This window comes from Archocentrus centrarchus, chromosome 22, assembly GCF_007364275.1.
Source record: "Archocentrus centrarchus isolate MPI-CPG fArcCen1 chromosome 22, fArcCen1, whole genome shotgun sequence".
NCBI classification, from domain to species: domain Eukaryota; kingdom Metazoa; phylum Chordata; class Actinopteri; order Cichliformes; family Cichlidae; genus Archocentrus; species Archocentrus centrarchus.
The window spans coordinates 21,924,401-21,948,693 of record NC_044367.1 but is presented as its reverse complement, the minus strand read 5'-3'; the positions used below and the strand labels follow the sequence as shown (position 1 = coordinate 21,948,693).

The 24,293-nt window shown below is 40.9% G+C and overlaps 1 protein-coding gene across 1 annotated transcript; it reads left to right on the top strand.

Annotated features, from left to right (window-relative positions):
- The first annotated feature begins 5,417 nt into the window (after positions 1-5,417).
- On the top strand, positions 5,418-23,672 carry map3k9 (mitogen-activated protein kinase kinase kinase 9). The gene is made up of 11 exons (XM_030719325.1): positions 5,418-6,070; positions 7,292-7,705; positions 13,125-13,305; positions 15,847-15,995; positions 16,299-16,474; positions 16,929-17,169; positions 18,311-18,433; positions 18,597-18,738; positions 18,909-19,021; positions 19,388-20,164; positions 21,339-23,672. The coding sequence occupies exons 1-11, from the start codon at positions 5,680-5,682 to the stop codon at positions 21,782-21,784; spliced, it is 3,153 nt and encodes a 1,050-aa protein (XP_030575185.1). The 5' UTR covers positions 5,418-5,679; the 3' UTR covers positions 21,785-23,672.
- The last annotated feature ends 621 nt before the right edge of the window (positions 23,673-24,293 follow it).

Below are 24,293 nucleotides of genomic sequence, written 5' to 3'. Positions count from 1 at the left end.
AATGAAATGGGATGGATTCATAGTATTTATTTTTATTTGCATAGTTTCCTGAGGAGCACTACGGAGTTGTCAGAAATTACACGAAGAGGAAAACGGGGAGCAACAGTGGCCGTTCATACTGGCAGATGAATCACCATTCAAACAGGAGAGGAAGAGGTGGACACCGTGAACATGGTCAAACTGCCCTGAACATTACTTCCGTACTCTAAACGTATCTATATATATTATATTTCCATATTTTCTGTATATTTTGAATATTTGTTTAAATGTGGTCACCTTCTGCTCTAACAACAGAGGATTGCTGTGGCTAAGTGGGAGGGCAGGGTGGGGGTTAAACTATATAACTGAACGATGTCTTCACATTTCTAAGAGTTATGTATCTTGCCTAGGTAAAAGTATGACATTGTATTTTATTTATTTACTGATATCTTGGTCTCACTCAAGTTTTCACCTTTTCAATCAGAAATCTGAAAATAGGAAAAACTAAACAAACAAACAAAAAAAAAAAACGTGTTGCTGCAGAGATAAATTCAGAGGTATTTTTGTACTGTTCCTTCCATGCACTTTGCTGTATAGTTCTACTTATGGAGAATTCTACTTGTACATGTGCAAAAGGCCAATAAAAAAGTGTCACTATGGACTGAACAGAGTGCCTGTGGAGGGAAAGGCGTTTGCTGCGGCTGCCCACACCTACCAGCTCTTTGCTCTGCTGAGAAACACAAGAGTTTCCTCCTAAAATGGTGCATGAGCATTTTTAAAGCTGCATTAACTGACAGGAATCATGGTATTAAGGGGCCTGCCAGGAGCACATACCCACTGAACTTAGCCCAGATGTCCTTCTCTATCTTGATGCTATCTGTGCAATCACAGAAAGCTTTTCCTATGAATTGGTTAGCTTTTTAGCTATACCAGATCCACTTCATTCTCCATCACATGGTTAAGTAAAGAAAAGGTCCTTCAAAGTTAATGGGAGCGGTTTCGTAGGGCTTCACGAGAGAGTTTCTGTCAGTTTTTTACTGGCTTTTTAGTTAAGGGAGAAAAACTTAAAGGTTAGGTTTAGAAAAGACTATTATTATGGTTAAACATCAAAACTGTTATCTGTGTCCTTTAGAGGCTCTATGGCCTCTATGTATTTTGAAGGCACTTCAGTAATTATATGTAGTTTGAAGGCAGAAAACCTTCAAACTACATATAATTACTGAAGTGAGGTCCACAAGCGCACCTGAAAGCTACTTTAATTAAAAACAGTCAGAAATCTAGTTAATATTTAGAGTGCAGCATTGAAGTACTTATACTGCAACTAGCCACCAGGGTATGAGTGACATGTCGCCCATCGTTATATATATAATTTATGGGTTGAACCATAGACTGTTGAAAAATGATGGACATAGTCATCCTGACATCATCCACTGGTGTTTTGAACCTGGACATAATGAGCAGACGGATGGATCTGATTATCCTGGATAATCTCCCTTCCATAATTTAGAAAAGTAACTTCATGTTTTATTCAAGATTACCTGAAACTAGCGATTGAGCCCATGAATTCATCAGGAAACTGTTTACTAAGTCATGGAGTGACTTTCCCAAAGACTTCTTTACAACCCAATGCCTTTTTGCAACCAGAGAAGTCTCCCCCTGCTGGCCACTCAATGTGTGGACTTCACTTTTCAGGCGTGGAACCTATGACCATCTTTTCTACGGTCTTGTGGCTTGAAGGCTGAAATAATAAAGTATTTAATAGAATTTAGAGTTGATTGATATTTAAAGTAAATAATTGTTTACCTGACATTGCAGGATGCTGACTTCATTTGCAATCAACTGCAGACATTTAGCCAAAATATTTAGTTACTAAAATTGCTAAAATGCTTCATCTGTCTGAATACATAGTTAAGAAATATATTGTGATTCCTTCCTTAGAATTACTATTATTGCATCATTTTTGTAGGTGTTGCATAATTCTAGCCTATATGTTTTTATGTCACCTTATCATTATGTCAGTGATGCTCTGGAGTGAAAGTCTTCAGCATTGAGAGCTGCTGGTGTGGGCGTGAGAGCAGCAGGTAGCTCCAGGTTGAATTAGAAAGTAGCCTGATATTGATAATGAACTATGTTTAACACATGACTGGTGCTTTGTTTTTAAAATGAGAGTTTAAAAAAAAATACAAAACCTCCCAAGAGTGTCAGAAAATATGTTTATTAATTTGCAAAAAAGTGTATGTGAGAATTGATTCTTGGCTAATTTTAAAATCACCCAAGAGATTACCAAAGAGGTGGGATGTAACATCTGTTTTAAAAATATATATAAAAATATATATTAAAAAAAAAAAAAGTTTTTTTAGAGTAGGTGACAGTAAATGGCAGTGACACTGTATTTCCACAAGGGGGATGTCAATCTCCGGTCCCTGTGGTTGTTCCTTCTTTAATTTCTTAGCACTCTTTCCTCCTCCTCCTCCTCCTCTTCCTCAGTGTTCTTCCTTTGTGGTGAGCAGTGTTGTAAATACGTCTCGTGGCTGAATCGGATGCTCTCTTCCTGGCCCTGGACCACACATGCTCACCTTACCCTATCTCTCTCTCACTATCTCTCTCTTACATATGAACACACACACAGACACACACACACCCACACACACACACATATTCAGTGAAGAGCGATGGGTCCACTGCTGCACAAGAGGGAAGACAATTGGAGGGGCTTGCTGTCCCAATTCAGATGCAACACAAAACACATTATGTACATAACTTTCAGTGTATGTTTACATAGACACAGTTTAGGTGTCCTGGGGGAAAAAAGCATGACAATACAACTCTCACGTTTCATCTACAGGTTATCTGCAGTCACTTCATCTGAGCCAGTGGAAGTGTGAAGCTTTTATTTATTTTCTCAATTTGTTTTTTTTTTTTTTACGTCACAGGGGGTCACTTTGTTTTCCATCCCTTTGTTAAAATCCTGCAACAGGAAATATTTTAATCTTCAGTTTAGCAGGTATCCATGAACAAAAGAAAGTGCCAGTGTTCTTCATTTTATCTCTGCCTTTAGTGGCTATTTATATTGTTTATTTGGTTGTGTTCTTGGTTTTATCTGCCGGGGCGTGTTGAGCTGAAACGTTGGCCAGTGTGTGTCTGTGTGCCGTGCATGTTGCCGTGCTGAAGCCAGGCTGTGCGCCCCTCTTCACACCCGTGTGCACAAATGATGATGATGTTGTTATTGGTCTTCACCGGGATGCGACTCGAAATCGGTTCTGTTGTTTTGTTATGTCTTAAATCTGTAAAAGATTTTTTTTTTAACATAATCATACAAATCATTTCTCAAGGCGCCAGTCTATTATTTTCCTTATGAGTCTATGGAAATGAAATATCACCGTGCAGTAACTGGACTAGTGGTTGATGATGTTGTGAGACACTGTGGAACGTTTCATTGATGAGGTGAATACTGTTCTTTTAACTTTGTTTTTGTGTAACAGAAAAGGGGCACGTTTTAATGGATGGGTATGTTTTCCTGGCCTGCAATGAGATGTCAAAAATAAAAAAGCAAATTTCCAAAGTGTTTTGAAATTAACCACTTTTGTTCCTTTTTTCTGTGGAATAAAAAAAAAAAACTGCTTTCTGGTTATTTGCAAACACTGGTTTCACTGACTTAAATCAAACTTATTGTTTCAAATATAATAACTTTGCATCTTTCAGATGAATTCCAGCTTTTAGTTATGTTTCTGCACACAAGCCAGACGCCTAGAAGTCAAACAAGTCTTCAGGGCTGTTGTGTTAATTTGGGTTTGACAGCAGAAGATATCTCAGTACTAACAGTAAAAAAGCACATGTGTCATCCCAGAATTAGGTTGTTTAGTCAGACCACAGATTGCCTGCTGTTCAAGGTTTGATGTTTATCATGATGCTGTTAAAGAAACCAAGAGCAGGCTGCAGAGGAACCACTTTGTTTACACTTTTTGCAAACCCCAGAATATTCCACATTTCTATTTGACACTTCTTAAAATCAGCACTGAGGAAGCACTACTGTAAGCAAAAAATAAAAGCTACTTCTGACAGGGGTTTTTGTTAATATCTGTAAATTACTCTGATGCTTTCAGGAAACAGTAGATGAAAGCCTGACTAAGAATCAAAAAACTCTTTTTTTTCTTTGTTTTCAGTGTATCTTTCTTAGTTAAATATATCTATCATTTTTCTTTCATACTCACAAGATCGCTGAAGTCTTTGTTTGCCACTTAATTAAAAAATAAGCCTTTTAGAAAGAACAATTGTCTCATAAACTAGCTTAATATTGAAGTTTATTCATTAAAATCTATATATGGAAGCCCATTTGTGTCAAAAAAGGTGGGGGTACAGATGAACTTTTAGACACTTGAAAGTTATTTAAACTTGTAACTCATTGGTTACTTAGTGAGGTAACATTTTGAATTTTAGTCTCATGCTTTTAACTTACATTTTATCATTCTTACTTATTATTACTTTAAAGTACCATGCCAAAATATTTACTCATAAACTCATGAGCTAAATGTTTAATTTACTAACTCATAATTTAAGCTGTTGGCTTATAACATTTTGCCAAAGTTTTGTTTAATACACACAATTATTTATCAAATTATCTCTTAATTTTAGCATGCTTTTGACATATTAAGTTAAGCAACAGAAAGTGAGCATTTCTGTTCATGTTTTCCATCTTTGGTGAGCTTCCATTCTTATCAATCACCGTGTGCCCACATTATAGCTGCATCTATACAAACACACTGGAGATATTGTGTGTCTATACACTCAAACTGCAAGCAGCTTCTTGTGGACTGAGGTGATTGTGGAGTTTTGTTCAGTTATTTTCTTTTGTTCATTCATCGTTTCCATTCAGGCTGAGTAAACGTGTCGAACATTTTTACTGCGTCTGCTTTGTGTAGACAGTGACATTCAGGGGTAGTTATAGTTTTTGTAAATGGGCTGGGATTAATCAGATCAACAGAAAAGTGAGGTGCAGAATCCCACATTCTGTTTTAATGGGTGTAAAAACAAATGATTGAATGAATTTCAGCCATTTATCCATGGACACATACACACATTATTTAATCATTTTACTGAAATAGTGAGGATTGTTGTGTTGACTGTTTACTACTCCTTGCTATGAATTCTGTTTTTTATTTCAGGGAATTATGCATGGATTTTAATCCTAAGTTGAGTATTTTGTTCTGGTTTGTTTGTTCATTTTGTTTTTTTGAAGGAGGATAATAACTAAATAAAAGGAGACTGTTTAAGAAAAAGAAACGTTTCCCTGTTGTGTGACTAACTGGCTTGCAGCGACATTTGACGCTGGGAGAAGGGTGGGAAATGAAGTGTTGCTGACGTGTCTGTGCACCAATAGGACGCCGGGGATGATTCCCACGTTGGCACAATTGGCTTAAGACCACTGCGTCCGAGAAGTTACAGCGATGACTGGGTGTAGGATTGTGCATTGAAAATAAAGAAGGCAGGAGCTGTATGTTTGATAGCAGCCAGCTGAGACTGAGGGGCGTACGATGCAGCAGGATGGTGGTTCCCTACAGTGTTTGTGTGCCGGATTAGCTGCTACTTAGCTTCGTGTGCGCGCGTGTGTGTGCTGCAGAAGCAGGGCGCACCGAGCCTCCAGCCAGCCGCGTCAGGTGGATGCGCCTGCAGTGATCCAGGTCGCCCCTATGGATCGCGTCCATGGATGTCTTCAAACCCGCTTTGGACAGTAGTTTGAGTCCTAACGCGTGCGTTTCCTCAACGGAAGAAGCAGAGGAAGATGTTTTTCGCTGGCCCACACCGGCGAATGGCATCAGCGCCGCGCCGGATGCGGGACCCACCGCGCCGGGCTTCTGGACGGCTGTATTCGACTATGAAGCGACTGCAGACGACGAGCTCAGCCTTCGGAAAGGGGATCTGGTGGAAGTCCTGTCCAAGGATTCCCTGGTATCAGGAGATGAGGGCTGGTGGACCGGTATGATAGCAGACCGGGTTGGCATCTTCCCGTCTAATTATGTCAGCAAAGGGACCGGCATTCCTGAGGAAATACGGGCCACCTCAGAGCAGCAGTACCCAGTGCCTCCTCTGCACCGTGAGTATCTCATTGTGCTTCATATTTCTGCCAATGAAATCACTGTGCTATCACTAAAAAGGAGCACAGGGCTGCAGAGTCTTCTCCTATCTTTTGTTAGAGGCGAAAGCCAGGAGAGAGTGCTGTGTCATGGTAGGCGCAGTGCACTCCTGCTGGCCTAGAAACAGGCTGCCCCAAGAATCCTTACAGCTTCAGGACCGCTATTCATCACACGGCCTGTCAAACAAACAGTGATGCACCCCGCCTCAGTGCTCAAATTACAATGCACAATGTGTGCAGCATCCAAGGCAGCAAGCCTGTTACAGAACTGGAGTCCTAGACATGGGATATTCTTATTAGATGATTTAAGTGTCCAGAGGTGTTGCACCAATCTTGTGTTGCAGGAGCAAGAGAGGAAGAAATATGAAATTCTGTTCAGGGTAAAACAAAAAAACAGCTTCTGGAGCTGAACGCAGAGCAAAGGCCTCAGACAGACACAATTATTAAAATTAGTTGTGTGCACTACATTGTGAAGCCCCAAGTAAGAATACCTGTGCTTCTTATTCCTGTGTGCAGGTTCCAAACCTGATTTTTTTTTTTTTTTTTTTTTTTCCACTGATGATTACAAATCTGCATCTAAGCATAAACAGGTGTTTTAAGGCAATAAAAACCCAGATTAGCACATATTGTTTGGGCGGACCAAACCACCTCAGCTGTCTGTGTTAGCAGCTGTCCCAGTCTTTGTGGGCTTTCATGTCTTCATACTGAGGCAGCTGGCCTACTTTCACACACCTGAAATATTCATCAAGGTCAGTCTGCCTAGACTGTTAGGAATCCACAACATGAGCATGTACAGCCTCAAACACAGCCACAGAGGCTGCTGTTCACATCCGCACATAGACCTTCTTTTCTATACAGCCTGCATTTCTTCCTTCTCCAGACATTCTAGCCAGATTTTAGGACAGATGCTTATCCTTGTGTAATAGCAAGAGGGATAGTTTCTGAATTTGGGGCAGCAGGGTGGCTTAGAGCTTTGAGAAGGCATCCTTCAACTCAATGACCTGTTTTTTTTTTAAGATCTTTGTTTGCAAGTATTTGCCATGCTGAAGAGCAAAATAGGGAAATCCTAAAGGCTACAGGCAGGTTGACCCTGACTTCTAATGTCCTTGGATGGCTGTAAGCACAAATACACTGAGCTGATATTTACATTTATGTTTCATACGTGTCTTCTTTTTTTCTCAGTTCTCGAGATTAACTTCTCAGAGCTCACTTTGGAAGAAATTATCGGGGTTGGTGGTTTTGGAAAAGTCTACCGTGCAGTGTGGCGGGGCGCAGAGGTGGCGGTGAAGGCAGCACGACGGGACCCTGATGAGGATTTGGAGCAGACGTTGGAGAGCGTTCGTCAGGAGGCCAAGCTTTTCGCCATGCTCAACCATCTCAACATCATGGCTCTGCTGGGGGTGTGTCTGCAGGAGCCCAACCTGTGCCTAGTAATGGAGTACGCCCGAGGAGGCCCTCTCAACCGGGCCCTAGCCGGGAAACGCATCCCTCCGTGTACTCTGGTTGACTGGGCTGTGCAGATTGCCCGGGGCATGCACTACCTCCACTGCCAGGCTATAGTCCCCATTATTCACCGGGACCTCAAGTCCAGCAACAGTAAGAGTCACCCCACTTTGGTTTAAATTGACATGTAGCAATAAAGTTTAAGAAAAAATGCTGAAAAATAGTGAAAAGAGTGCATTTTGTAGTTCTATATGCACTCTTAAAGTATAGCATGAAATGAATTTTAAAAGTAATGTTCATTATGTGACCTGCACTGCTTCAGGAATGAGAGTAGAGAGGAAAAGGAGTTTTCATGTGTGTTTATGGAGCAGTTGTAATCTTACATTTTACTCAACTGGATCCCCTAAATCCCAAGCCTATTACTGAGGATTTGCCCAATGCTCTGTCCCAGGCTCCCTATTGGAGGTTCTGACAATGCATGCCACAAGCTTCTTCCCTGCCATTGGCCTGTTCTGCAGTGATCAGCTCAGACGCCTCACTTCCAATAGGGTGCTTTAAAGCGTTTAAAGTCAGTCTAACTGGTTACCATGCTGGGCACTTAGGGGAAAACCCATGTCCTCATTGCAGTGCAGGAGCAGTGCAGGACACAGTAGGGTCATGCCAGAGGTTTTTTTCTCCTTTGTTTCCTGTGACTTTAGTTTATTTAGCTTAGACAGTAATATTTGATATATGTTTTTTTTAATGTGAAAGACAACCCATTTGTTGGTCTTTAGTATCTACAAAGCTGTTTTTAAAAAAGTTGGGGCACTGTCTAAAATCATTTCAACCCTATATTTAAGTTTAAACTCATATAAAAACATTTGAAGTCAAACTTGCTCATTTTGAAGTTGATATCAACAACACGTTTAAAAAAAAAAAAGGCATGGAAACAAAGCATTGGAAAGCTCTGTAATGTTTAAAGAAATCCTAAATCTTTCAGAAGTAAAGATGGGGAGGGGTTCAACATTCTGCAAAAGACAGAGTGACAAATGGTTTGACAATTAAAGGATAATGTTTTGGAAATTCACAAAGAGTCTAGGGAGTTAATTATCTGCAGAACACAATATTATTACAGGATTTCAGAATTTCCGCTTATCCAATTCGGGGTCATCGGGGGGGGGCTGGAGCCCATCCCAGCTCCCATAGGGAGAGAGGTGGGAAGAACTCTCAAAAACAATACTGACTGGCAGTGATCTTCTGTCTCTCAGGTGATAAAATTCTGTAGTGAAGTCACTGCAGATTCAGATCAGTGTCAGGATGAATTGTTAAACTCTAATGAGTCCTTAATCATTCATTCTTAACAATCAAACTGTTCACCTTCCAGTGCTTTGGTTTGTGATTGAGTGCCTGAAAGCCTATACTATAAGCCTCAGCCTGTATTTTGTATGGGCTCAGGAACACTTCTACACCGTTTGTTGCTGCATCCACAAATGCATTTTACAACTGTGCAATGCAATGAACAAAAATATAAAGCAGGTGCCTGAACAGCTGCATTGGACATGAGCTTGTTTAAGATGTACTGAGCTGAATGGAAAACTGTCCTGGTGACTGACAAATCAATATTCGAGCTTGTTATCCATGCACAGTTTAAACCAGCATCTGTAATTGTTTTGGTGCTTTAGCTCACACAAAATGGGTAACTTCCACTTATTAATTCAGAATTATGGTTTTTGAGCATCCTAGAATAAATGCACTGATTCTTATATAGTGATTTTCTACTCTACTCTAACACTGGCGATCAGGATAAATGGTCTGATGAAGCTGGTAATCAATTTGCTAAGTTAACCCAGGGTTTCTCCTGTACCTTCACATGAACGGGGTGGTGTTGGCAGCATCTAACCAACCTAAAAGGGGTGTTTTACAGTCATGTGACTTCCTCAGAAAATAATGCCTGATATAGGAGACATGGAAATTGCTTTAGTTTCTTGTCAGATCAAAGTGAAATTAATGTGACTGATTGAACAGATTAGAATCAAGTATAACAACATTTTATACAATTCCTAAATCACCAAATTAATACGCGCACATTTCCGTGACAATGTGACACACAGTTGCGCTTCATTCAGTGGTTTTTGTAAGTTATGGCTTAACAAGCTGCACATATAAAACATATTCTCCCAGCAGAGACTCTATATTGCGCTTTAAATCAAAGACTCAGTGAAAACGCGGCGCTTCCAGCTGAGTTCAAACTGACACTCTGAACGTAACCTGGTCCTGACAGTTTTAGTTTTTATTCTCTCAGCTGCAGACTCAGGGCTGTTTAAGGGTTTCTGAGTAATGATTAAATCTAAAAACAGAATTCAAACATAGGCTTAGTCTACATACAAATTTGTATACCCCTGTAAAAAGTGAGCCACTTTCATACTACAGGAGTGAAAATCCTGCTTTGTAGTTCAGGCCCCAGGTCTTAAAATGAGGTAAATACACATGACATGATAAAACATTATATAATATGACATATTACATTATTTATTTAACAAAATATGAGCAAAAATCCAGAAGCAGTGTGTGAAAACTAAGTACACCACATGATTCAGCAGCTTGTAGAACCACTTTTATCAATAATAACTTGAAATTGGGCGCCAGGGTGGCTCGGGGCGTGAGCAGGCGACCACACATGGCAGTGTGGTGGGTGCAGGTTTGAATACCGACCTCTCGCCATTTGCCACAGGTCTTCCCCGTTTCTCCTCCCGCTTTCCTGTCTCTCTCCCCTGCTAAAAAATGTCAAATAAAGCTGTAAAAAGGCCAAAAAATATCTAAAAAAAAAAAAATATTAACTTGAAATTATAATTTGTGGAGGAATTTTGACCCACTCTTCCTTACAATATTGCTTCAGTTCATTAAGCTTTGCTCGCATTTGTTCATGATGTGGTCCCGCCACATCATTTCAGTCAGCTTGAGGTCTGGACTTTGACTGGGCCATTGCAGCACCTCGATTATTTCTTCTTTCAGTCATTCTGTTGTAAATTTGCTGCTGTGCTTGGGATCATTGTCCTATTGCATGACCCAGTTTGGGTGAAGCTTTAGCTGTCAGACAGATGGTACATTTGGCTCTAGAGTACTTTGGTAAACAGAGGAGTTTGTGGTCAACTCAGTGACTCCAAGTTCTGTGGCTGCAAAACAAGCCCAAATCTTTACCCTTCCACCACCGTGCTGACAGGTGGTATGAGGTGCTGGTATTGATATGCTGTCTTTGGTTTTTCTTCACACATGGCACTGTGAATTATGACCAGACATCTCCACTTTGGAAACAATGTCTTTTGGACAGATGAGACCAAAGTCTTGTATTTAAATCCTTTAAGACCTGCTAAAGACCAAATATGTTTATTATTCTGTGTCCAGCGGGGGCTTTGCTGATTTCAGGAAGACAATGGAAAAACATATTCATATTTTAGGACATCATGGCTCCAAGTGCAAAAGGTGCCTGCCTGCCTGCCTCTAGACCTGTCCCCCGCTGAAAAATTTGACAAATGATGAAACCAAAAATACAACAAAGGGTTTCCTAAGCTGATGAGGAGCTGAAATCCAATATGAAGCAAGAATGGGGGAACTTTTCACTGTCACAATAGTAAAGATGCTCATTCTGACTTCAAAATGAACAACTACTTAAAATAAATAAAATTAACTTTCTCAGTTTCAACATTAGATATGCTGTCTTGGTAAAATTTGTAATTAGGTATTTAAGGATTATCTAATTATTACATTTGGTTTTTATTTACATTTTGCACAGCATGACAACTTTTTTTTCTTTGCAAATAGGGTTTATATTTACTTACTTAGCACATAGAGAATGGGGTATATTTAGGCACATGTATTTGTTTTTTTCTTTAGGAAATTCCCCCATGACCTATTTTTTTTTTTTTATCAAGTAGGTTTCTGTGGGGTCCAGACAGATTGATTATAGTGATTAGAGAAGTGAGACACTGCCTAGTCACACACACTGCTACGGTAATCAAGAGTTTGTAGGCAGCATCATGCAGCACAATCTCCCAGAAAAGGCAGAAAAGTCAAGATTTATTTTCATAAGACAGGAACTTACCCGTGTAAGAGTCTCATTTTCAGCCATGCTCGCAGTGTTGGTCAGTTGGCTGTCTGGTCTAGATCTGCACGATCCTATTTCCTAAAAAGTTGGGAGATTACATATCAAATGTTGCTTTTTAACACATGTTGATTTTGAATTTGATGCCAGTAACATGTTTCACACAAGTGAAAAGGGGAAAAGCTGTGTAACTCAAAACAGCAATACCTGTATTAATTGGGTTAGCTGGCAGTCGGTAATACAAACATTTCTGGAAAAGGGGTTGTACTGTATATCTTAACTTCTGAATGGAATTCTTTGAAATATTGCACATTCTTGGCCTCCAGAGGACACAGCTTAGTATTTTGGTCATCCTCAAGCTTCTCCTGTAGTGTGAAGTACACTCTGTGTAATTGTTTGTATACCTTGAACCTGTTTTAAAGAGGAAGAGTTTTATTATCATCCACTACATCATATTTTAACATCATATTTTATCTTTTGCTGACCTGGAACTATAACTCCTACAACCAGCTTAACTGCAGCTCTTGCTTCAAAGACAGATAGTGCTATTTTTCATTCTAACCCACTTGGTAATATGCCATTTTTAAATCTGTACACTTTCAACTGCCTCTCCTTCATAGCCAATAGGTAGATGCTCTTATCTGAAGCACTGCACATTACAGTGAGTGGAGCATTTTTGGCCTCAAGGGGAATCAGCTGTGTTTGTTTCATGTTGTACTTAGGGAAGTTACTTTAGCCATGTGTTTGCTTTCAGTTTCTTTGAAAACTGCCTGTGTAGCATTAGAGCCACATGAGCGCCAGATGAAGGGGGTATTTGATGTGCACCACAGCCTGCAGACACACCCTCCACTGGGCACGGCCACAGCAGATGGTCTGGCAGTGCGGAGCTGAATGGGGGAGAAAGAGCATGTGGTTAGGAGTCCTGCTTTGCTTGCACATGTTGGAATTGGGTTCTTTTTTTCATGCCTAATGGAGAAAATGGGTGTGTTGCAGCAGGGTATTTGTATAGTATTCCATCAGTATACTATGAGAGTTTGTCAGAGATATTGTGCTGTTAAAATACACAATGAGAGGATTAGCACTGATCAAGGGTGGTGGTTTTCATCTCTGCTTTCCTGTGTTATAGTAGCTCACTGTTTCTTGGTTTCTCTGTTTGTTCTCTCTTTTTCTCTTCTCTGCTTTTATCCTTCCAATCCTTTCATCATGGCCTCCCACCAACCGCACCCTGTTTTGTTCAATCATTACTTGTCCAATTTTTGCGTTTCCACATGCATTGTGTTTTATCGTGGGACTCCTGCTGCTGCCTTCCCCAACATTTCAAATTCTGATGATGATTACCTAAAACCTATTACTTTGACGTCAACCCCCCCCCCCCCCCACCAATCTGCACGTACCCCCCCCCCCCCCCCCCTTCCCTCATCCTCCAACCTCCTCCCCATCATCCAACTGAAATCTCCTCATCACCTCCCACTCCACCATTGCCACCCGCTCCAGTCCTTATTCTTGAGAGGGTTGAGATGGAAGACCTCAGCAACAAGACTCTGAAGATCACAGACTTTGGACTGGCTCGAGAGTGGCACCGCACAACCAAGATGAGCGCTGCCGGCACCTACGCCTGGATGGCTCCTGAAGTCATCCGCTCGTCTACGTTCTCCAAGGGTAGCGACGTTTGGAGGTGGGCAGAGGAGGGTGTTATTGCAGGAATAACAACATGCACCGTGTTGCAAAACTGGTCTGAAACGGTTAAAACACCATGCACCAGAAAAAGTTCAGACCTGGCAGCAGTTGCCATGGTGACAAAGCACAGACTGACACATGGGAACAAGAACATAATGTTGAGTTTTATGAGAAAGGAACAAAAATACAGTGCATGCAATGGCGAGCTGACACACCATTGAGCCTGTATATGCTCAAGATTAAGCAATGCTAATCAGGATTAAAACAAAAGATCACATTTGTACACTGGAAGGCTTTACAACAGTTTTTATATAAAATATCAAAGTTTTAAGGAAAACTATACAGTAAAGGTGCAAATGTACACTGAAAAGGACAAATTAAATTATATCTGATTTTTACTTCTGCTACACTCACACCCATAACTGCTCAGATGTACTGCATATACTTTTATCATGCGTCTTCATTTCCATGTTTAGGGTGGGAGCAGAGATGTGTCATGTTAGTTTCAGTGTCATTTCTTGTAAAGCTGAAAAGACCAGTCACCAATTTGATTAGAATTAAAAAGAACAATCAAAGCAGCTGAAGATCAATTTGTAGTCATATTTTAAGCAAGAATATCAAGCATGTGGTGGTTTTAGTGTCTCACGCATGAGAATTTGTCTCATGTATCAGTATCATTGGGTGTTTGGATCACTGGTCAGCCTAAATAAGTAATTTGAAGCCATCAGTGGAAGTTCTGAGAAATTGTGAAGAATATTTGTCTGTGAATAATCAGCAGATATTAGATAAAATAAGTAACTTCACCCTGTTTCATTGGAAACTTTAGAGATCATGCTCATTTCCAACTCCATGTTTTTATTCATGGACTATGCTAGAGTAGCTTTGCATGATTTACAGGTCAAAGTAATCCTTATTTATCTTACTGTACTATCCTATACCTCAGTGAAGCCTCTCAGTTTATCTGTTTGAAATGAGCCGTTTTAGCTTCCTTCACAATCCCTTTTAGCCAACTGTCTTCTAATTGGCTGCCCTTCGTTAACAGAAGGGTTACACAGCAGGTGGGTGGGGCGTCTGTGCTGTATGATGTATGCCTGATATGACAGTAAAGAGGATATCCCCACTCTGTGATATCATACAGAGCCAAGAGCAGGCAGAAGCCAAGTCATACCAGCGTAATTATTTGAAACCTTGGCCCTCTTTAATATGAGCATCAGCGTCTATATGGGAGACGACAAGAAAAAGCACATTTGTTCCACTGTGAATGTCTAATTTAGGTATGTAATTTAAATGAGGGCAGCCTGTTGGCAGAGTGGTTAGCACTGTCAGGTTCGAGCCTGCTGGTCAGCTGGGGCCTTTCTGTGTTGATTTTTCATGTTCTCTCTGTGGCTGCGCCTGTGTTCTCTGTGTGTTCCGGTTTCCTCCCACACATAAATGTTAGGCTAACTGGTTATTTTTAAACTAGCTGTAGGTGTGGAGTGTAAACAATTGTCTGGGTTAGCCCTGTGGTGTCCAGGTTGTCTCCCACCTCTCGCCCAAAGAAAGCTGGGATAAACTCCAGCCCTCCTGCAACCCCCCGGTCGGAAAAGCAATTAAAAGAATGAATGGATAAATTTTTTTTTGAAAGAAGTGGATCATTTTCACAGTGCCATGATGTTATGAGGTTAATAACTTGTTTGCGTTATTCCGCCTGTCATTATCTTAATTTTTATCCTCATGCCAGAGAATTAACTGCCCAGCCGTTCTATTTATGAGCCTTGGGGTGCCCTCCCAAAACATGAAGTGTGAGCAGTGAGTCAGCCAAGGGCAATAAGAGTGCATTATAATAGTAATGAGAGAATGATGAATTTCCTTAAGCGTGCTGACCAGGGAGGGGAATTATTTCTTCTTCCGAATCAATGTTCCACCCTAATGTAGCATAAACATTTCCCATATGCAGGAATTCTTAAGAACAGTGGTTTGTTTTGTCCTGTTTAATTGCTATATTAGTTACACTGTGAAGACAGTCACAGCATAGCTTGTGGAGTTATTTCCAAGTGCCATCTGATCCAGACCTGACAAGAATAACCCGCCATACACTAATCCTGATCCATTTCTGATTCCGTTGATTTGTTGGGTTATTTAGCTGCAGCATTAGTCACATGGATGTGTCCGCTTCTCTTCTGTCCTGTTGACATTTTCTCATTTTGACCTTTTTATATCTCACCTTGGTATTTACATGAGTGGTGTACAAAAGCAGTGCCACAGTAATCTTTTTTGACATTTATTCAAATAAAATGGGTTTGGTGAACACTCAGTCTCTTTCAGCAAGCATCTTACTTAGCATTCATATATTCATGCGCACTTTCAGCTTTAGAGCCAGACTGACAGATATTGTGCAAGTACCTTTGCACATACATCAAGGCCCTTCTCTTGGGAGGAAACCGCAGAAGCATGTTTTTTTTGCAGTTATATATCTAAATTGAATCCATGAATCTTGACAGTTTTTTTTTCAGCAACTGTTTTCTATGTTTTCTTCCCTTTTTTTTAAAAAATATCAAAGTTATGGTGTGCTGTTGTGGGAGCTGCTGACTGGAGAAGTACCATTTCGCGGTATTGATGGTCTCGCAGTAGCTTATGGAGTGGCGATGAACAAAATGGCCTTGCCAGTTCCATCTACTTGTCCTGAGCCCTTTGCACGTCTTATGGAGGGTAAGAAAACAATATAATCTGCTGTTCATGTGAAGTGTTTGCTTTAGTCTAAGCTGAAGGCCATCATGTATATATTTGAGATCCAGAAGGAAAAATGTTACACAGATGGCAGGTCATGTTCCAAAAAATGCCACAGATTTTTTTTTTTTTAATTAAAAATTGGGATGTTAATTGAGATTCCTGTGTGTTCATAGCTTGTGAAACGTAATTTACAAGCACCAAACTTAAACAGAATACTTTATAGTGCTGTGGAAACAGTTAAAGGGCAAATTTGCTTGGATTGTTTATCATCTTGTGCCACAGAATGCTGGAGCCCAGACCCTCACTCTCGGCCACAGTTCACATCTATCCTGGACCAGCTGACGGCCATTGAGGAGTCAGGCTTTTTTGAAATGCCAGCAGAATCCTTCCACTCTCTGCAAGATGACTGGAAACTGGAAATCCAGGAGATGTTTGATCAGCTGAGGACCAAGGAAAAGGTAAAGATCAGACCTCTTTGATGTAGGTAGTTCAGAAGATTTTTGGTTGGGATTTACAGTCATGTGAAAAAGGTTTTCATAGGACTCTGTGTATAAGTACCAGCCAGGTGCTGATAATCAAATGCACTAGTGTGACCATCACTATAAAAGCAGAGGTTTTGGCAGATTGCTGGTTCAGGTTTGTGTTAACGTAATGCCGCAGTCTTCTCAGGAGTGGACATCCCAGCAAATTATTGCCAAGGTCCGACTGTGCAACGCTAAGAGATGAGAGACTGAAAAAAGTCATACAGAAAACTCTCTTCAAGTTATTGCTGCTAAATGTGGTTCTACAAGCTACTGAATCATGGGGTGGACTTAGTTTTTCTTTTTCACATTCACTGTAAATACAGCTTTGTTTCTAAGTTTCTGTGTATGTTTTTTTTTTTAATTCACCTCTTCTATTTGGATTTCCCAGGAGCTGCGATCGTGGGAGGAGGAGCTGACCAGAGCTGCCCTGCAGCAGAAGTGTCAGGAGGAGGCGTTGAGGAGGCGCGAGCAGGAACTGGCTGAACGTGAGATTCACATCCTGGAGCGAGAGCTCAACATCATCATTCACCAGCTCTACCAGGAAAAGCCTCACGTGGAGAGCAGGCAGGGCAAGTTCCGACGCAACCGCCTTAAACTCAAGGATGGGAACAGGATCAGCTTGCCCTCAGGTAATGCAAACAAACTGTAGCATTTAAACATAAGTCAGAACTGCACTGTGCAAGATTTCACCTTTCGCTGAGTACAGATAAACTACAGCTAAACTGCTGTTCCCATTGTTTATGCAACAACAATTTAATTTGTTGATGAAAACTCATTGTCATCAGCATGCCAAGCACAGTGTCACATGATCAGTATAACAGGATCACGCCGGTATTGACAAGCTCTTTAACAAATGAGTGGTTATTGCTGCTTTTATTGCTCTCACGTGGTCAAAGAAGAAATTTTTACACAATTAAAGCTGTTTATGTGGCTTTGTGATTACACCCAGACATGTGAATAAAACATTGCTTGAAGCTGTCTTCAACTTTTGTCACTTGAGTCAGTGTCAGTTGGAGTGTGGAGTCAGAAGGAAGTGAGATTACTAGACCTCTACAACATGTTCCTCATCTTTTATTAAGACTTGCTGGTCAAGTCTACATTAGCTGTTACTATGATAGCTCAGATTCAAATGCTGGCAATAGTTTTCTTGTGGTTAGTCATAAAAGCTAGGCGTCACTTCCAGGTCCTACAAGTGGAGCCAGTGTCTAAGATTCTAAAACCTGCATTTTACAGTTATCTCACTGAAACAAGTGCTACTGGAAAGAGGTGCCATGCACCCATCTTCACCTGACATATTTTACCTTCCTAAACAAAAGAATGTACAACAGATTTATATAGCAAGACAAATGTCAGTTACTTTCATCACTGTTTTTAACTTCACCAGACAACAGGACCCTCTTTCTCTCTTTTTACTCGTCTTCGTAATTTTCCTCGTAACACCCTTGGACTTTTCACTGCTCATACCGAGGCTGCTGGCTTGTGGCTGACTCTGAGCCTCTTTTCCCTTTTCTTTAAAATGTCCATGTTTAGCTGGGTGAAGGTGATATAAGTTCCTAAGTAGGTTTGTCGGTATGAATGTTTTCATGGTTCCCCCTACACTTTACTTTGGCAAACTTTGTGTTTTCCTCACTACTGGTCAGAGATTCACTTAACATAATATATATTACTGTGTATCATCTTTTTTTTTTTTTTTTTACCTTGGGTTTGCTCTTACTGAGGTATCACTGACACACATACAGATACTAATGCACATTTGCTGAAATCTTTCAGATTTTCAGCACAAAATCACCGTGCAGGCGTCTCCTTCCCATGATCGACGGAGGAGTTTGCTTAGCAGCAGTTCCAGCCCTCCCACCAGTCCGCCAATGTTGCCTCGCCTGAGAGCCATCCAGCGTAAGCACAATACAATTTTACATCATTTATTCTCTATACCTTATTTCAGTTTTTATCAAATCAAAGTTATTACCTTGTGTTGTTTCCTTTTTTATTTGTTACTATGCATTAAAAGCCATTTTTCATTTTCCTTCTGAAGATTTAGCAATGTCTTATTTTGCAGTCACTCCAGGGGAGGGTTGTACAGCCTGGGGTCGCAACACTTGTCTTCAACCTGATGAGGAGGAGAGTGAGAGGAAGGGGTCTAGAAAAAAGGGCAGATCCCGTGGATGTGGCCCATACAGAGAACATAGCGCTGATGCCAGGTGAGGAGACTGCAGATGAAAACCATCTTAAGTCTTTTTGCTGAGGTTTTTATGAGTAAGCTTTTTATTTTCCCCTGATATTTCATGTCATTGTTTTCATTTTAAATATTAGAATGCACATCATTGCTTCCAAAGTTAAAAGGCATCATTAAATCCTTTCTTGCTCACAGCGTGAAGCCTCCCCATGAGGGCAGCAGACAACGGTCCTGCAGTGCCCCAAACCTCCGCAGATCCCCTAGACACAGCCCAGCAGTGCCTGGAGTGCCAAGCCTTGTGGAGATGGGTAAGCAGGATGAGCTTAGTAGATTTGTTTTGTCTGGCATATGCATGCTCCACATGATAATACAGGGAACAGCTGTAGCTTAAAGGTGGCAGGCTGGCTGGAAGTGAGTGAGATATTTCACTCCCACGCAGTTCTTAGTGGTTGGCCTGGCAGACTCACAGATGTGCATGTTTGCAGCTGTATGAAGAATATGCACTTTGAGCAAACTGAATTTGGAAAGTTTGAATTCAAGTCACTAGTAGACTTCAGTTCATTTCCACTGTTAAACATACATTGTTGTATCTGTGAATATATCTAAAAAGACTAGGTTTTTTTTTTTCATTGTATAAATAAGCTTTATAATTCAAACATGGTACTGTTTTTCAGAAAATGAAGACTGCTGTTTCACTGCTGAGCCAGGAGCAGCCCCTGGTCAGTCCTACCTCTGCATTCCCTTCCATAAGGAGGCCCACACCGCTGCTGCTGCTGCTGATGGTGATGGAGATGAGTACTGCCTCAGCAGTCAGGTGCCAGGAACACCACCGTGCAGGAAGAGCCCAGCTGGAAGCAGGCGTTCTGAACTGGTCTTGCTGGGCTGTGGGGCTCTGCTGGCAGCCGTCGGACTGGGCTGCAACTTGCTATCATTGGCCCAACCAGAAGAGAATATCAAACCGCGCTGGGAGGGCTTTTTCCACAAGACAGGGAGCCAGAGGCGAAACACAAGCCCCCCAACTCGCAGACTGTTCCGGCGGGAAAGCCCGCTCAAACCGTCGGCGCCCTCACTACCTGAACGAGCCTTGCCCTCCTCATACACGCTGCTGTCATTGTCATCGGTGTCTGACTGCAACTCCACTCGCTCACTGCTGCGCTCTGACAGCGAGGAGCTGTTGGTCTGCCGCCCTGCCTCACCACCCACACAGCCTCCTCTGCCCCCTCCTGTCTCACAGCATCAAGCCATCCAAACTCCAATCAACCCACTGGTCAACACCCACCTTGAGAGCTTCAAGCGCAACCCACGCCAGTCCCTCACGCCCACACATGTTCCCTCTGCCACAAGTTCCTCACGCAGCCTGCGTCGAACACCATCAGACGGAGCCATCAAGAAGAGCTGCCCACCTAATAATCTGGAGCCATTACCGGAAAAAACAGCATTAGAAAACACAGGTGAAGTGTTGACTGTGTCTGTTTGCTTTATTTAGATGTGGATGTGGACTGACTTACTATTCCTATTCATTTTAAAAATGATATCTTTATACATTTGATCCATCACTTGGTCCTCCACTTTGATTTAGACTTAAATGGATCGCCACAAAATATTGTACCCTTTTTCCCTCCTTGTGTTACAGCCTATAGATTTTAGATATTTGTGGTTTTTGCTGAAATTTAGAACTATTCCATCATATTAGGTAAAGACTTTCATGTCACCAGTATCACCTCAAAATTTTTATTTGTTCAATAACTGATTTATTACCAGTGGCCCAACAAAACTAGCATTCCCATCAGTCTTAGATGTGCTATCTGTCTAATATGAGCTGGTGAATTTTCGTCGACATACTAAACTCAAATGTGACCATGGTGAAAAAAAAAAACCCTGCTAAACATCAGTGAGGCTGCATTTATGTTCCCCAATTTGAAAAGAGAAAACCAAACCCCAAACTTCAGGGTATCTGAAACTAAGCAAATACACATCTGGGACATGATTTTTAGGTTCCCATTATGTTCAACGTAAATGTGGGGAAGACCTCCACATCAGTGCATTGGCATTGTAATGCTGTCATCCTTGCATTAGCCATTAGCTTAAAATTCCACAGACTCAGTGTTTTCAGTTCACATGCAGAATTTAAATCATGTGTGGGAAAAGACAGCATTTAACCCATCGTATTATTTGTTTAAATCAAATATTTTTTGAGTAGGTAAAACCATAGACTGTATATAAAAGGTAGATGTGGCTTCTAAAACTGCAAAATGAAGCCAGGGTGCAAATATATTATGCCTGCATTCTGATTAATGGCCAACAGGAGGCGACACCTGTGGTTGCTAAGACTTTCGATTGTATAAAAGTCCACAGAAAACTGCTGCCTTTTTCTGTTACCTCAGTAAAAAATTGTCTGATGACTTTATGGGCTCAATTGCTAGGTCCAAGACTTATTTACATTACATTGAAATTCTTTTTGTACATTATATTAAGAAAGGAGGAAAAATCATGTTATGCTTATTGGCTCACAACTTGTGATTAACAAGTGATTTCACAGTCACAGTTACAGTGGGTGATGTCACAGCTGCTACGTCCATCTTTTATATACAGTACTTTAACTTTATTTTCATTCTGCTACAACAGGTTGCTTCAGAGTTTTAAAAGAAGAGGTCCCACGGCTGCCTGATCCAAATGTTATCTTCCCGCCGACACCTCGTCGTCGCTGTGCTCCCGAACGGCCCAAAACCTTGGACTTTGTGGCTCGGCCTCGGCCGTCACCTCGAACACGCTCTGATGTGTTTTGGGCAGAAGCGAGGCCCAGGGGAAATGGACAAATCTTAGGTAACGGTGAGTCCCCTGCCCACACCTCGAGCACAGAGACTCCACCCACTGTAGAGTTCGGGAGAGACCCGGCGGTGCTGCCTACCCCCATGGAAGCACCGACACCCTACTCCCCACGCCGGAATGAAAACCTGCTGGATCAGCTGGATGAGGGACAGTATCGGGATGGAACAATCCCACTCTGCAGACCAGAGACAAGCCTTCCCAAACACTCACCTTACCGTTACAAACCAGGATTCTGGTCATAGCCCAGTCTGACCCCTCATTGGTCCAACACAACATGGAGACTGTACCTGCTGTTAGCCTTTGGATTGTCACAAATTTGGGTCAGTTAGTACTTGCAAACAAAATCTGGAATTTATTCACCTTTCTCCATCTGCACAGTGATTTTAAATACTAAAGATATTTACTGTGAATATGTTACCTTCCTGGCAGTTGTTGCAGTAAATCTTTAAATTTGGCATCCAAAACTGCTAAAACAAATCCTAAAAAATATTTGAAAATATCATTTGACCCAGGCCTGCTTGATTATGCATTAGAAGAGCAAATTAAATGTGTCATTTAACTTATAAAGAGATTTTTTTTTTCTTTCAGACTAAAGTGACATAAAGCTTTACACCCTTTTTATTTTCAAGCTTGAATTGAAGATTGTGCATTTAATAAAGTGCACTTTTGAAAAGCATCATGAATGTAAAGCTTCAGGTTTTTCCACTGTCAAAAAAAACTGGCTCTGCATTGTAACTTGTCTGCAAAAGCATTGTGTTATGTGAAATCCTCTGTACATGTATATCACCCACTCCTGTTCTCATGGCAGATGGATTACTGTTTTGTGCTGACCACCTGCTGTCACCAATCACTTCTGCAGAGTACTCTCCCAGTGATGGGGGCTGTTCTTGTATAATATGTGCACCTCTTTGCATTAGCTACCTGCAGTCTAGAAACAGTCTCCGTAAACTAATGTCTGACATCATCTCGAGCTCTCTGTATGGGGATCCATAAAGAATAATGGCACCACTGCTTGGGTTCAGATAGAGACCATTCCCTCTCTTGTCTATTATTTGTGTGTAATCCTGTAAGAGCAGCCAGAAGAGAAACATTTCTCCAAATTAAAAAGGGAACTTTGTGACTCTGCAAGTTATATGCCTCACAAATTGTTGATCAAGATGTGATGAGGGATGTAAAGTGTGTTTGAGATGATGTATCATCAGTGATGAAAGGCCTCACAGATAAAGCAGGCTGTGGGTGGCATGTGGAAGTTTAGCCTGGGTTATTTTTATATTTGCATTGCTTTATTTCATCGTATTTGTTAATTAATTTATCTGATGGTTTATTTTTATATGATTTATTTTATTTGCCTTGTTGACACTTATTAATGATTTCCATGAAAGTTTTTAGTGTTTTCTGCGTCTGTGCTAAACATCCAGTTTGTTTTGCACCACTCCACAGATTTCATGAGCACAAGTGCATCTCAAAATTTTAATTTGATGGCAATTTTCAGTCATTTGATTACACAAATTCACAAGTTAATAGTTATTAAAAAAGAAAATTAGGTGCTATATACATGTAAACTGTTTTTTTTTTTCCTCGCCAGAGTCGGGTTAAATATTACATGTTTTCTGATGATTTCTATTTGTTTTAATTTGCTGGACAGGGCAGTTTATAACTAAATGAAATATATTTTAGAGAGGAATTTACTCTGCTTTTGCCAGAGATGAAATTCTGCCAATTAACTGCAAACCCACCACATTAAAAGAAAAAAAGAGCAACAGTTATTCGAAAACAATTAACAGAAATACTGACTTCAGCGTCTATGCCTGATCATTTCATTTTCAAATGTTAAGTGGCCTCTTATATTTCATCTCTCTTTGTTCTAAGTGTAACCTTGTAAATGTGAATGCTTTTACTCTGACGACTGTGCAGGAGCAACATGCCGAATGTGCTCATGCTCAATGTAGAAACAGTGTTTCAACTACGGGTGCTGGTTGAAACAAACTTAAAGTGTTATGTCTGAAATGTTACCACGAATAAGCTGAACTGTTGCTAATGGACACTGTTCAGGTTGGAAACAGTACTGTTCATGCCTGACTTGTATTTGCACTGGAACACATTGATTTGAGTAAAAATCATAGTAAACTATTTAACTGGAGCAGCATTTCTTTGGTAAGGCTCTGCATTTCTTTATATGAGACATAAGTGATAATAAGGCAGAACAGCATGAGTGTGTACGCGCTGGACCGGTAGCAGGTCAGCAGGGTTTGAAGAGGTCAAGATAAAATGACTCTTTGTATGTGAAAGGTGTTGCTGACCTCAGTTAACTCAGATTAGAGATTAAAATCAGGGTTATCGGGTCACTTTTTTTTCCTGTGAAACTCACTGAATTTGAATTGTTGCTGTTTTTGTCTGCAGGTTGGATTGACCTATTTTCCATTAAAAATAAATAAATTTTATTTAATGTGAAATATTCCATTTATATCCAGAACATACCAAACCAACTACAGAGAAGCAGACAACGTGCTGTAATATTCCTTGCTGCTTGGTGCCTGCCTTGTGTGTGTCTCACAATGTTCATCCATTTTCTTAATCACGTATCCTTCCAAGGCAGAGATGGACAATTAGTTTTCCCAGGGGGCCACACGAGAAACTGGGACTGTTGTGGAGAGTTGCACCAATAAGCTTATAAAGAGATAAAATTAATATTGAGCAGAACTGAGTTCAGCTTATTTGTGCTACCCTCCACAATGTGGCCCCTTGGGAAAA